General features: G+C 44.4%; 1 protein-coding gene across 6 annotated transcripts in view; it reads left to right on the top strand.

Annotated features, from left to right (window-relative positions):
* Positions 1–15,264, top strand: part of ZBTB8A (zinc finger and BTB domain containing 8A) — a 62,721-nt gene that overhangs the window by 40,463 nt on the left and 6,994 nt on the right. For all 6 annotated transcript variants that reach the window (XM_055255565.2, XM_055255566.2, XM_055255568.2 and 3 more), the window contains 2 exons: positions 7,160–7,983; positions 12,049–12,218. In XM_055255565.2, coding sequence (XP_055111540.1) covers positions 7,161–7,983; positions 12,049–12,218 — 993 coding nt within the window. In that variant the 5' untranslated portion in view covers position 7,160. The remainder of the gene's footprint in view (positions 1–7,159; positions 7,984–12,048; positions 12,219–15,264) is intronic.

Here is a 15,264-nt window from a genome sequence, read left to right as displayed (position 1 = left end):
AAAATCAGGTTAAGTGACTGAATCTGGGGTGGGAGTTCAGATGGTGAGGCATTAATATAGTCTCACTCATAGGTAAAGACTGGATTAGATTATTCCAGTAATACAAAGGTCATTCAACATCCAAGAAATCCATTAATGTAATATACCATTTTAATAGATTGTTATGGGTTAAATTTGTTCCCCCAAAATGATACGATTAAGCCCTAATCTGCAGTCTTTTATTTGGAAATAAGGCCATTAAAGATGTAATTAAATTAAGATATGGTCACTAGGGTGGGGTGGGCCCTTAATCCAGTATCACTGGTGTCCTTACGAGAAGCCAGTGTGAAGATGTGAGGAGAGAATACTCTGGGTTTTGTTTTGTTTTTGAAATGGAATCTCACTCTGTCACCCAGGCTAGAGTGCAGTGGCGGGATCTCGGCTCACTGCAACCTCCGCCACCCAGGTTCAAGCGATTCTCCTCCCTCAACCTCCCGAGTAGCTGGAATTACAGGCACCCACCACCATGCCTGGCTAATTTTCGTATTTTTAGTAAAGACAGGGTTTTACCGTGTTGATCTTACCATGGTGACCATGTTGGTCTTGAACTCTTGACCTTAAGTGATCCACCTGCTGCGGCCTCCCAAAGTGCTGGGATTACAGGTGTGAGCCACCACACCTGACCAAGGAGGAGAGAATACTTTGTAAAGATACAGAGACACACACGCAGGGAGAAGATGGCCATATGAAGACAGAGGCAGAGATTGGGGATAAGCTGCTTCAAACCAAGGAACACCTAGGGCCACCAGAAGATAGAATGAAATAAAGAAGGATTCCTCCCTTACAGGTTTCAGAAAAACCATGGTCCTGTTTACAATTTAATTTTGGATTTCTGGCCTCCAGATTGCAAGACAATAAAATTATATTTTTTTAAGTTACCTAGTTTGTGGTACTTTGTTATGGCAGCCCTAGGAAACTAATATACAAAGATGGGAAAACATATAAATGCAGAATAAACACAATTTAGCACCAATTTATGATTTTTTAAGTTTTAGCAAATTGAAAACAAAAGGGTACCAATCAAACTCCTATACTAAACGTCATCATTTTTTTTTTTTTTTTGAGATAGAGTCTGTCGCTGTTGCTCAGGCCGGAGTGCAGTGGTGCAAAAAAGGATCACTGCAGCCTTGAGCTCTTGGGCTCAAGGGATCCTGCCACCAGCATCCCATGTAGCCGGGACCACAGGTGCATGCCACCATGCCCAGCTAATTGTTTTTGTTTTGTTTTGTTTGTAGAGACAGTATCTCACTTTTGTTGCCTAGGCTGGTCTCAAACTCCTGGGCTCAAGTGATCCTCCCGCCGTGGCCTCCCAAAGTGCCAGCATTAGAGGTGTAAGCCACCATGCCCAGCCTAAACATCATTATTAATAGTTAAATTTTAGCAGTGTTTCCATTCTGCAAATGACGCCTGCTGTCATGGCCTCTGTTCCACACTTTATGGGAGATCCTAGCCCATGCAATAGGACAAACATAAGAAATGAGACAGAAAAATGGAACTACATGAAATAAAACTCCTTATTTGCAGACATATGATTATCTACGAAGAGTGTTTCTGATTTTTTTTTTTTTTTTTTTTTTTTTTGAGAAGGGTCTTGCTCTGAGGTTCAGGCTGGAGTACAGTAGCACCATCATGGCTTACTGCAGCCTCAACCTCCTGGGCTCAAGCAGTCCTACTACCTCGGCCTCCCAAGTAGCCAAGACCACAGATATGTGCTATCTTCTTATTTTTGTAGAGACGGTCTCCCTATGTTGCCCAGGCTGCTCTTGAACTCCTGGGCTCAAGCGATTCTCCCAACTTGGCCTCCCAAAGTGCTGGGATTATAGGTGTGAGCTATACAGCACCTGGACTCAGAAAATCTTTGGATAAACCATTAGAATAAGAGACTTTAGCTAATAAGAGAGATTGCTACATACCAGATTAATATACAAATATGAATAGTATACCTATAAGCCAATAATAATGCAGTAGGAAAAAAAGTGCCCATTCACTATAGCAATAAAATCTATGAGCAGTAGGAATAAATCTAACAAAAATATGTAAGATCTTAACAGAGAAAATAACATGGAAGAGTATGAAAGACCTCAATAAATGAATTAGACCATGTTCAAGGATGGTGAGACTCAACATTATAAAGATGTGAATTCTCCCCTAAATTAATCTATAAGTTCAATACAATAATGAAGCTTGTCAAACTGATGCTAATGTTTATGAGGTAGAAGCGTTGACAGCATTTTTGAAAAAAATGTTACTTGAGGCCGGGCCTGGTGGCTCAACGCCTGTAATCCCAGCACTTTGGGAGGCCAAGGCGGGTGGATCACGAGGTCAGGAGTTCGAGACCAGCCTGGCCAACATAGTGAAACCCCCTCTCTACTAAAAATACAAAAATTAGCCAGGCATGGTGGTGTGTGCCTGTAATCCCAGCTACTCAGGAGGCTGAGGCAGGAGAATCGCTTGAACCTGGGAGATGGAGGATACAGTGAGCTGAGATTGTACCACTGCACTCCAGCCTGGGCAACAGAGAGTGAGACTCCATCTCAAAAAAAAAAAAAAAAAAACTTGAAGAGGTGAGGCAACTCATTTTAAAGTTTTGATAATTAATACTGTGAAGTATGGGTGCAGAGGCAGGCAAACTGATAAACTGAACTGAATAAAAAATTCATCAGTGCATCCATGAATTATGAACACTAGATGTATAACAGTAGTACCATTACAAATTAGTGGGGAAGGCTGGGTGTGGAGGCTCATGCCTGTCATCCCAGCATTTTTGGGAGGCCAAGGTGGGTGGATCACTTGGGCTCAGGAGTTTGAGACCAGCCTGGGCAACATGGTGAGACCCTGTCTCTATTTCAAACAACAACAACAAATGAGTGGGGAAAGGATAAACTGTTCAATGAATGGTGCCAGAAAAGTTGTTTATATGGAAAAAAATCAGAATACTATGTACAAAATAAATTGAAGTAGATTAAAAGCCCTAAAAGTGAAAAACAGAACTTTAAAAGATGTCTTTATGTCCTTGAGATAGGGAAGGATTTCTTAAAATACAGAAGAAACATACCATTACTGATTGATAAATTTGACTGTATTAAAACTAAAATCGGCGCTGGGTGCAGTGGCTCACGCCTGTAATCCCAGCACTTTGAGAAGCCAAGGTGGGTGGATCACCTGAGGTCAGGAGTTTGAGACCAGCCTGGCCAACATGGTGAAACCTCGTCTCTACTAAAAATATAAAAATTAGCCAGGAACCTGTAATCCCAGCTACTTGGGAGGCTGAGGTAGGAGAATTGCGTGAACCCAGGAGGCCGAGGTTGCAGTGAGCCGGCATCGTGCCACTGCACTCCAGCCTGGGAGACAGAGCGAGACTCTGTCTCAAGAAAAATAAATAAATAATAAAAATACAAAAATTAGCCAGGCATGGTGGCGCATGCCTGTAATCCCAGCTACTGGGGAGGCTGAAGCAGGAGAATCGCTTGAACTCCAGAGGTAGAGGTTGTAGTGAGCTGAGATTGTGCCATTGCACTCCAGCCTGGGCAACAAGAGCGAAACTCTGTCTCAAAAAAAAAAAAAAAAAAAAAAACCTAAAACTAAAAGCAGCCGGATGTAGTGGCTTACACCTGTAATCCCAGCACTTGGGCAGGTGAGGAGGGTGGATCGCTTGAGCCCAAGAATTTGAGACCAGCCTAGGCAACATAATGAGATCCCCATCTCTACAAAAAAAATCAAAATATTGACCGGGTGTGGTGATGTGCACCTGTAGTTCCAGCTACTCAGGTGGCGGCTGAGGTGGGAGGATCACTTGAGCCTGGAGGCTGCAGTGAGCCATGATCGCGTCATGTACTTCAGCCTGGGCAACAAAGTGAGACCCTGACTCAAAAACAAAAACAAAAAATACTAACAAAATTAAAAGTTTCTTTTTTTTTTTTTTTTTTTTGAGTCAGAGCCTCTCTCTGTCACCCAGACTGGAATGCAGTGGCATGATCTCGGCTCACTGCAGTCTCCACCTCCAGGTTCAAGCCATTCTTCTGCCTCAGCCTCCCAAGTAGCTGGGATTACAGATGTGTGCCACCACACCCGGCTAATTTTGGTATTTTTAGTAGAGACAGTTTTCGCCATGTTGGCCAGGCTGGTCTCCAACTCCTGACCTCAGGTGATCCGCCCACCTCAGCCTCCCAAACTGCTGGAATTACAGGTGTGAGCCACTGTGCCCAGCACTAAAAGGTTATTTTTTAATGAAAAAAACCTTAAAGGATATTAAAAAGAGAAACCACACAAACTGGGAGAAGATATTTGCAAGGCATAGCACTGATAAAGGATTAGTATGTAGGATAGATAAAAGGATAATTATAAATCAATTTTAAAAAGACAACCCAATTTTAAAAGGAGGAAAGGGTATTTAGATAGCATTGTTGGCTTCAATTCTTCATCCCTTACCTGTATTTACATGCTTTGTTGTGCTTTGCAATTCTTCCCACTAACTGGGAAGAAGATATTCCGCCTTCCCTGGACTTTGGATCTGGCCATGTGATTCCTTTGGTCTGTAGCCTATGGTAGATGTGACAGTGTGCCAGTTCCAAGTCTCAGTCTTAAAAGGCCTCATATATTCTTACATGGTCTTGTGCACTTCTGCCACTGTCACAAGAAGAAATTGTCCAGTCCAGCCCACTGGTCCCAGGAGGAAGATAGGAGACACACGTAACACAACTACCTCAGACAAGGTGCCCCATCCAGGTCTGGCTTCAATCAGCTATCTCCTAGATATGTGAATGAACCCAGGTAGGAGCAACAGGCTCACGCCTGTAATCCCAACACTGGGAGGTCGAGGCGGGTGGATCACAAGGTCAGGAGTTTGAGACCAGCCTGGCTAACATAGTAAAACCCCGCTTGTCTCTACTAAAAATACAAAAAATGAGCTGGGCGTGGTGGCGGGCACCTGTAATCCCAGCTACTTGGGAGGCTGAGGCAGGAGAATCGCTTGAACCCAGGAGGCAGAGGTTGCAGTAAGCCGAGATTGCACCACTACACTCCAGCCCAGGCAACAGTGTGAGACTCTGTCTCAAAAAAAAAAAAAAAAAAGATCAGCAGAGCTGCCCTGACAAGTCCAAACTAAATCAGCCTACCTACAGGCAAATGAGCTAAATAAAGTCATTTATCACTTAACGATGGGGTACGTTCTGAGAAATGTTAGGTGATTTTGTCATTGTGTCAGCATCATAGAGTGTACTTAACACAAACCAGGATGGTATAGCCTACCACACACCTACACTATCTGGTATAAGCTACCACTTCTAGCCAGCATCACCACAAACACACATGATTAATGTGTTGTGCTATGATGTTGCATCACTGGGCCATAGGAATTTTTCCACTCCATTATAATCTTATGTGGCCACCATCATATATATGTAGTTGGTTGCTGACCAAAACGTCATTACTTAGCACATGACTGTACTTATTAGTGTATAACACTGTTTTTGTGGTTGTTATGCAGTGCTGGTTAACAATATCACAGTGAGCAAGCAGTGGTCGATAAACATATTAAAAGTTAATTATATTTATCTTTTATCTCTGACCTTTTTTGTTTTTTCTTTTTATTCATTATTTTATTCTTTGACCATTTTAAACATACTTATTTCATAGTCTATCAAACTTTTGTTGTATTTCCTGAAATTCTTGGGGTTCTAATTCTGTTTGTGATGCCTCCTGATTCTTCTTTTTTTTTTTTTTTTTTTTTTTTGAGGCGGAGTCTCACTCTGTCACCCAGGCTGGAGTGCAGTGGCATGATCTTGGCTCACTGCAAGCTCCGCCTCCCGGGTTCACGCCGTTCTCCTGCCTCAGCCTCTCCGAGTAGCTGGGACTACAACCGCCCGCCACCACGCCTGGCTAATTTTTTGTATTTTTAGTAGAGACGGGGTTTCACCGTGGTCTCGATCTCCTGACCTCGTGATCCGCCCGCCTCGGCCTCCCAAAGTGCTGGGATTACAAGCGTGAGCCACCGCGCCCGGCCCTGATTCTTCTTTATTTATTTATTTATTTATTTATTTATTTATGGAGTCTCACTCTGTCACCCAGGCTGGAGTGCAGTGCAGTGGCGCAATCTCGGCTCACTGCAACCTCCACCTCCCGGGTTCAAGCGATTCTCCTGCCTCAGCGTCCCGAGCAGCTGGGACTACAGGCACGCACCACCACACCCAGCTAATTTTTGTATTTTTAGTAGAGACGGGATTTCACCATGTTGGCCAGGATGGTGTCCATCTGTTGACCTTGTGATCTGCCCGCCTTGGCCTCCCAAAGTGCTGGGATTATAGGCGTGAGCCACCACGCCTGGCCAATAACAGTCTGGTATTAAGTGATATGTTGAAACCTATTATCTTCTGTGTCTTGACAATTATATTCTCCAACAAGAAAGTGTTCTTAATGGAATAAAAGAGGCTTCTGATTATTATTTTAGTTAACTCACCTTAGAAAAGGATTGTTCATTTTGGGAGGCTGAGGCAGGAGGATTGCTTGAGCCCAGGAGTTGGAGACCAGCTGTGGTACGTGGCGAGACCTTATCTCTATTAAAAAACAAACAAACAAAAAAAAAACAGGCATGGTGGTGCACACCTGTAGTCCCAGCTACTTGGGAGGCTGAGGTAGGAGGATCACTTGAAACCAGGAGTTCAAGGTTGCAGTGAGCTTTTTATGTTTGTTTGTTTTTTGGGTGTTTGTTTGTTTTTTGAGATGGAGTCTTGCTCTGTGGCCCAGGCTGGAGTGCAGTGGTGTAATCTTGGCTCACTGCAACCTCCACCTCCCAGGTTCAAGCGATTTGTCTGCCTCAGCCTCCTGAGTAGCTGGGATTATAGGCATCCGCCACCACGCCCAGCTAATTTTTGTATTTTTGGTAGAGACAGGGTTTTGCCATGTTGTCCAGGCTGGCCTCGAACTCCTGACCTCAGGTGATCTCCCTGCCTTGGCCTCCCAAAGTGCTGGGATTACAGGAGTGAGCCACTGTGCCCAGCCACAGTGAGCTTTGATTAACACCACTGCACTGCAGCCTGGGCGACAGAGCAAGATCCTGTCTCAAAACAAAATAAAATAATTGTAATGTAGGTTTTGGTAACCACATGTGTCTTTTCCTCTTCAGAATGGAGATCTCCTCTCATCAGTCTCACCTCCTGCAGCAACTGAATGAGCAGCGTCGGCAAGATGTATTTTGTGACTGCAGTATTCTAGTTGAAGGGAAGGTCTTCAAAGCACATCGAAATGTATTATTCGCTAGTAGCGGCTACTTTAAAATGCTTCTTTCTCAGAATTCAAAGGAGACAAGTCAGCCAACCACAGCCACATTTCAGGCTTTCTCCCCTGATACTTTTACAGTTATCTTGGATTTCGTATATTCTGGCAAACTGTCTCTTACTGGTCAGAATGTCATAGAAGTGATGTCGGCTGCTAGCTTCCTTCAGATGACTGACGTCATAAGTGTGTGTAAGACTTTTATTAAGTCTTCCTTAGACATTAGTGAGAAAGAAAAAGACCGCTATTTCAGTCTCTCAGATAAAGATGCCAATTCTAATGGTGTAGAACGTTCCTCTTTTTATAGTGGTGGCTGGCAAGAAGGAAGCAGTTCTCCACATTCTCACCTAAGCCCAGAGCAAGGAACAGGTATAATAAGTGGAAAATCTTGGAATAAGTATAATTATCATCCAGCCTCCCAGAAGAATACTCAACAACCCTTGGCCAAGCATGAACCAAGGAAAGAGTCCATTAAAAAGACGAAACATTTGAGATTGTCACAGCCTTCTGAAGTTACTCATTATAAGTCAAGCAAACGAGAAGTGCGAACATCTGATTCTTCCAGCCATGTTTCCCAGTCTGAAGAACAAGCACCGATTGATGCCGAAATGGACTCTACTCCTGTTGGTTATCAGTACGGTCAAGGATCTGATGTCACATCCAAAAGTTTTCCAGGTACCCAAAAAGAGCATAAGTCCCCTCATCTAGGTTCCAAACCGCTATATTAATCAGTCTTCTGTCAAAACACCCTTAGTTGGTCGGGCGCGGTGGCTCACGCTTGTAATCCCAGCACTTTGGGAGGCCGAGGCAGGCGGATCAGGAGGTCAGGAGATTGAGACCACGGTGAAACCCTGTCTCTACTAAAAATACAAAAAAATTAGCCGGGCGTGGTGGCAGGCGCCTGTAGTCCCAGCTACTCGGAGAGGCTGAGGCAGGAGAATGGCGTAAACCCGGGAGGCGGAGCTTGCAGTGAGCCGAGATTGCGCCACTGCACTCCAGCCTGGGTGACAGAGCAAGACTCCGTCTCCAAAAAAAAAAAAAATAAAATAAAAAAACAAAACAAAACACCCTTAGTTTCAGGTGCTCTAAGCAGTTGAAGCAAGTGATTTTTTTCAAAAGTTCTATTTTTGTAATGAAATTTATTTAGTAAGGACAGGCGTGGTGGCTCACGCCTGTGATTCCAGCAGTTTGGGAGGCTGAGGCGGGCAGATCACCTGAGGTCAGGAGTTCGAGACCAGCCTGGCCAACATGGCAAAACCCCATCTCTACTAAAAGTACAAAAAAATTAGCCGAGCATGGTGATGTGTGCCTGTAATCCTAGCTATTCAGGAGGCTGAGGCAGGAGAATCACTTGAACCCGCGAGGCGGAGGTTGCAGGGAGCTGAGATTACGCCACTGCACTCCATCCTGGGCGATAGAGTGAGACTCTGTCTCAAAAAAAAAAAGAAATTCGTTTCATAAAACGTGGATTTAAATTTTTTAATTCAAAATAATATTGAATAAATATAATGACAATCAAAATAATAAGAATACTAAGGGTCAAAACCCATGATTTTCCAAACCTGTATCTGTGCGTGGTTAGATTACTCTTAAATGTTGAAAGCTCTTTTCTAAATAGTTCAATCCCTAAGACACATATTTTCACTTTAAATAGTTTTTTTTCTTCCTGCGTATTTACTCAGAGGAGTATTTAGCTTATTAAGATAAAAATACAGGCCGGGCGCAGTGGCTCACGCCTATTATCCCAGCACTTTGGGAGGCTGAGGCAGGTGGATCACAAGGTCAGGAGTTCGAGACCAGCCTGGCCAATATGGTGAAACCTCGTCTCTACTAACAATACAAAATAAATTAGTTGGGCATGGTGGCACATGCCTGTAATCCCAGCTACTCGGGAGGCTGAGGCAGGAAAATTGCTTGAACCCGGGAGGCGGAGGGCGTGGTGAGCCGAGATCACGCCACTGCACTCCAGCCTGGGTGAAAGAGGGAGATTCCGTCTCAAAAAAAAAAAAAAGATACAAATACTTTTTTTTTTTTTTTTTTTTTTTGAGACAGAGTTTTGCTCTTGTTACCCAGGCTGGAGTGCAATGTGCAATCTTGGCTCACTGCAACCTCCACCTCCCGGGTTCAAGCAATTCTCCTGCCTCAGCCTCCCGAGTAGCTGGGATTACAGGCATCCGCCACCATGCCCAGCTAATTTTTTGTATTTTTAGTAGAGACGGGGTTTTTCCATGTTTCCCGGGCTGGTCTTCAACTCCTGACCTCAGGTGATCCAGCCACCTCGGCCTCTCAAAGTACTGGGATTACAGGCGTGAGCCACCACACTCGGCACATAATTTTTTTTTTAAGGATTGCCTGTAGTCCTAGCTACTGGGGAGGCTAAGGCAGAGCATCACTTGAGCCCAGGAGTTAAAAGACCAGCATAGGCAACATAGTGAGACCCCATCTCCCACCCAAAAAAGAACAAACACCTCACATACAACCCATAACACTGATACTGTAAATCTACCGTGGACCAATATGCAACATGAGACATCTCATTTTCATGATAACGGTAAAATGCAGAAAGACCATGTAAGTTGACAGTTTCAGAATAATCTTCCCTCACTTTGGAAGTAGAGAATAGGGATAAGAAATGCGTATCACAATTTTCCCCCCAATTAATCAGTTAGCAAATTTGCTTAATAGTTTCCATGTAAATTTAAAGGAAAATTATGTTAAAATGAGACTCCTGAAGGTTGTAATATATAGATTATATATTTATTTTATTTTATTTTGCTATTTTATAGAGATGGAGTTCTCACTATGTTTCCCAGGCTGGTCTTGAACTCCTAGCCTGAAATGATCCTCCCACCTCAGCCTCCCAAAGTGCTGGCATTACAGGAATGAGCCACCATGTCCAGCCTGATTTTTATTTTAGAAAAATTTCAAACATACGCAAAAGTAAAGACAATGGTATAATTAACCTCCATGCACCCATGACCTAGTTCCACAACCTCCAACTCATGGCCTGTCTCATGTCTGTATCCTTATCCCTAACCCATTCCCTTTATTATTATTATTATTTTTTTTTTTTTTTGAGATGGAATCTCGCTCTGTCGCCCAGGCTGGAGTGCAGTGGCGCAATCTCGGCTCACTGCAAGCTCCGCCTCCCGGGTTCACGCCATTCTCCTGCCTCAGCCTCTCCGAGTAGCTGGGACTACAGGCGCCCGCCACCACGCCCGGCTAATTTTTTGTATTTTTATTTTTTTTAGTAGAAACGGGGTTTCACCGTGGTCTCGATCTCCTGACCTCATGATCCGCCTGCCTCGGCCTCCCAAAGTGCTGGGATTACAAGTGTGAGCCACCGCACCCGGCCTCCCTTTATTGTTTTTAAACCAATCTTAGACATCATATGTTTTCCCCTGTAAATAGTTCAGAATGTGTCCTTAAAATATTATAGAAAAAAATACAATACTATTATCATACCTAAATTGAACAATTTTTTTTTTTTTTTTTTTTTTTTGAGACAGAGTCTCACACTGTTGCCCAGACTGGAATGCAGTGGCACAATCTTGGCTCACTGCAACTTTCACCTCCCAGGTTCAAGCGATTCTTCCACTTTAGCCTCTCAAATAGCTGGGACTACAGGCCTGCACCACCACACCTGGCTAATTTTTTAATTTTTGGTAGAGATAGGGTTTTGCCATGTTGGCCAAGCTGGTCTCAAGCTCCTTACCTCAAGTGATTTTCCTCCAAGAAAAAAGCTTAAATATTAAATACTTTTACTTTGAAATTGTGTACAGTTAAAAAATATAGTACTATTTTACATTTAAAATCTAATAACCCTACTGCATTAAATTTAAAAAAAACATGGCAGGCCGGGCACAGTGGCTCACGCCTGTAATCCCAGCACTTTGGGAGGCCGAGGCAGGCGGATCACGAGGTCAGGAGTTTGAGACCAACCTGACCAACATGGTGAAACCCTGTCTCTACTAAAAATACAAAAATTAGCTGGGAGTGCTGGCGCATGTCTATAATCCCAGCGACTCAGGAGCCTGAGGCAGGAGAATCACTTGAACCCAGGAGGCAGATGTTGCAGTGAGTGGAGATCGTGCCATTGCACTCTAGCCTGGGCAACAGAGCGAAACTCCATCTCAAAAAAAAAACAAAACAAAAGCATAGCAGTCTGAATTTACCCAACTTTCTGAATGTATCAAATACTGAAGTTAAATTTCTTTTTTTTTTTTTTTTTTTTTTTGAGACGGAGTCTTGCTCTGTCGCCCAGGCTGGAGTGCAGTGGCGCAATCTCGGCTCACTGCAAGCTCCACCTCCCGGGTTCACGCCATTCTCCTGCCTCAGCCTCTCTGAGTAGCTGGGACTACAGGCGCCCGCCACCACGCCCGGCTAATTTTTTGTATTTTTGGTAGAGACGGGGTTTCACTGTGGTCTCGATCTCCTGACCTCGTGATCCACCCGCCTCGGCCTCCCAAAGTGCTGGGATTACAAGCGTGAGCCACCGCGCCCGGCCTTGAAGTTAAATTTCTATACTTAGGATTACACTGACAATCTAGTCTTAATAAAACTTCTTTCATCTCTTATTTTTTGGGCTAACCAACTGCTTGTGAATTCTTTTTATTTCATTTTTTTTTAAGTTTATTTTTTTTCTTTCCTTGTTTCCAGTGGGCTTGGATTGGATTCTTTCTGATATTAGAATTGTTATTATGAACTTTCCAGTGATTTAATCAAAGCGTCTCTTGACAGATGATCTGCCTCGGATGCGATTCAAGTGCCCGTACTGCACACATGTGGTGAAGCGGAAGGCAGACCTAAAGCGCCACCTTCGTTGTCATACAGGAGAAAGGCCCTATCCATGTCAGGCTTGCGGGAAAAGATTCAGCAGGCTAGACCATCTAAGTAGCCATTTTCGAACAGTATGTATGATTTTTTTTCATCGTTTTACTAATTCTTTTTTGGTTTTTGTTTTTTTGAGACGGAGTTTCACTCTTGTTGCCCAGGCTGGAGTACAATGGTGTAATCTCAGCTCGCTGCAACCTCTGCCTCCCGGGTTCAAGCAATTCTCCTGCCTCAGCCTCCTGAGTAGTTGGGATTACAGGTGTGTGCCACCACGTCTGGCTAATTTTTGTATTTTTAGTAGAAATGGGGTTTCACCACATTGGCCTGGCTGGTCTCGAACACCCGACCTCAGGTGATTCACCTGCCTCAGCCTCCCAAAAGTGCTGGGATTACAGGCATGAGCCACCACGCCCGGCCTTGTTTTTTTTTTTTTTTTTTTGAGACAGGGTCTTTCTCTATCGCCCAAGCTGGAATGTGGTGGCGCAATCTCAGCTCACTGCAGCCGCGACCTCCCAGGCTCAAATTATCCTCCCACCTCAGCCTCCTGAGTATCTGGGACTACAGGCCTGCACCAACATGCTGGGCTAATTTTTGTATTTTTGTATTTTTTGTAGAGATGGGGTTTCATCATGTTGCCCAGGCTGGTCTTGAACTCCTGGGGTCAAGTGATCCACCTTCCTCAGCCTCCCAAAATGCTGGGGTTACAGGCGTAAGCCACCATACCTGACCCATCATTTTACTTCTTAAGAAATACGTACAGTTGGCCAGGCACAGTGGCTCACACACGTAATCCCAGCACTTCGGGAGGCCAAGGCGGGCAGGTTGCTTGAGGCCAGTTCAGTTCAAGACCAGCCTGGTTGGCTGGGCGCGGTGGCTCACACCTGCAATCCCAGCACTTTGGGAGGCCAAGGCAGGCGGATCACGAGGTCAGGAGATCGAGACCATCCTGGCTAACACGGTGAAACCCTGTCTCTACTAAAAATACAAAAAAATTAGCCAGGGATGGTGGCGGGCGCCTGCAATCCCAGCTACTCAGGAGGCTGAGGCAGGAGAATGGCATGAACCTGGGAGGCGGAGCTTGCAGTGAGCCGAGATTGCGCCACTGCACTCCAGCCTGGGCGACTGAGTGAGACTCCATCTCAAAAAAAAAAAAAAAAAAGACCAGCCTGGCTAACATGGTGAAACCCCATCCACCAAAAATACAAAAATTAGCCGGCATGGTAGCGCACACCTGTAATCCCAGCTACTCAGGAGGCTGAGGTACAAGAATTGCCCGAACCCAGGAAGTGGAGGTTACAGTGAGCTGAGATTGTGCCACTGCACTCCAGCCTGGATGACAGAGCGAGACCCTGTCTAAAAAAAAAAAAAAATGTACATTTATGGGCTTTAGGATCATCTCATTTGCTGAGGGAAATATTTTCACACAACTCTACCATATTTAAAATTCTTCCAACTTAGTGTTTTTACTTTGCACCTAAAGCATAATTATGTATATTGATTTTTATTCTCCTTTGAGACCTTGAAGTGGGGTATATTCTTTTGTTGGTAAACAGTTTTATATTTCCATTTTAATTCACTTAGTCTAATATGTTTTTATATACTGGTCTGTTCAGAGCCAAAGATAATATAAACTGTATAAATGCTTTAAGTGTCTAGGTCAGAATCACCACTGTAGATACTCAGCATCTACCAGTGATTACTGAATCCTTGTCTGGTAGGTTCTCAGTCTAGTTACAGCTGTCCAACCAAAGGAGGTCTCCACTACACCTGCTTTCTTTTTTTTTTTGAGACAGAGTCTCGCTCTGTTGCCCAGGCTGGAGTGTAATGGTGTGATCTTGCCCCACTGCAACCTCTGCCTCCCAGGTTCAAGCAGTTCTCCTGACTCAGCCTCCCGAGTAGCTGGGACTACAGGTGCCCACCTAGTTTTTGCATTTTTAGTAGAGATGGGGTTTCACCATGTTGGCCAGGCTGGTCTTGAATTCCCGACCTGGAGTGATCCATCCACCTCGGCCTCCCAAAGTACTGGGATTACAGGCGTGAGCCACAACACCTGCTGGTCTTACATTTCTAGATATCATATGGTCTCAGGAATTTGAGGAATTGTATTGGTTTATTATGTTTGGATCCATAATTATTATTCTTTTTGACACTCAATTTTTAGTTTTTTTTAGTTTTTTTTTTTTTTTTTTTGAGACAGAGTCTCGCTCTGTCGCCCAGGCTGGAGTGCAGTGGCGCGATCTCGGCTCACTGCAAGCTCCGCCTCCCAGGTTCACGCCATTCTCCTGCCTCAGCCTCCTGAGTAGCTGGGACTACAGGCGCCCGCCACTGCGCCCGGCTAATTTTTTGTATTTTTAGTAGAGACGGGGTTTCACCGTGGTCTCGATCTCCTGACCTCATGATCCGCCCGCCTCGGCCTCCCAAAGTGCTGGGATTACAGGCTTGAGCCACCGCGCCCGGCCTCAATTTTTAGTTTTATCCAGTGAACAGTCTCTACCTTGATGCTGGCTCTTGTCTCCTTTTGTCACAACTCCATTAAATTTTGAAAGTGTCCTTGTTCTCTGGCTCCAAAAGAGGCCTAGACTCACTTTGTACTTTCCCTACCACAGAGCTGGAATCAGCCATTTCTCAATCCATTTCCTTTAGTGGAAAGTGAAATTAGAGCCCAAAGTCCGGGCAGTCATTGTTATGGAGGTGTCATTTCTTTTACACTATTTCAGTGGATAGAGTTAGAAGATACATATTTTGGAGGGATGGACATGAATCTGTATGAGAGCTTGTAACAAAAACAATACCACATTTGATACCCATAGTTTTGTTTGTTTGTTTGTTTTTTGAGACAGAGTCTCACTCTGTCATCCAGGCTGGAGTGCGGTGGCACGATCTCAGCTCACCACAGCCTCCACCTGCTGGGTTCAAGTGATTCTCCTGCCTTGGCCTCCCGAGTAGCTGGGATTACAAGCACGTATCCGGCTAATTTTTTTTTTTTTTTTGTAGAGATGGGGTTTCACCATGTTGGCCAGGCTGATCTTGAACTCCTGGCCTCAAGTGATCCACCCACCTTTACTTCCCAAAGTGCTGGGATTACAGATGTGAGCTACTATGCCCAACCTAATACACATAATA

The sequence above is a fragment of the Symphalangus syndactylus genome, chromosome 12, assembly GCF_028878055.3.
Source record: "Symphalangus syndactylus isolate Jambi chromosome 12, NHGRI_mSymSyn1-v2.1_pri, whole genome shotgun sequence".
NCBI classification, from domain to species: domain Eukaryota; kingdom Metazoa; phylum Chordata; class Mammalia; order Primates; family Hylobatidae; genus Symphalangus; species Symphalangus syndactylus.
The sequence above is the reverse complement of the archived record's forward strand: the minus strand, read 5'-3'. Positions and strand labels throughout refer to the sequence as shown.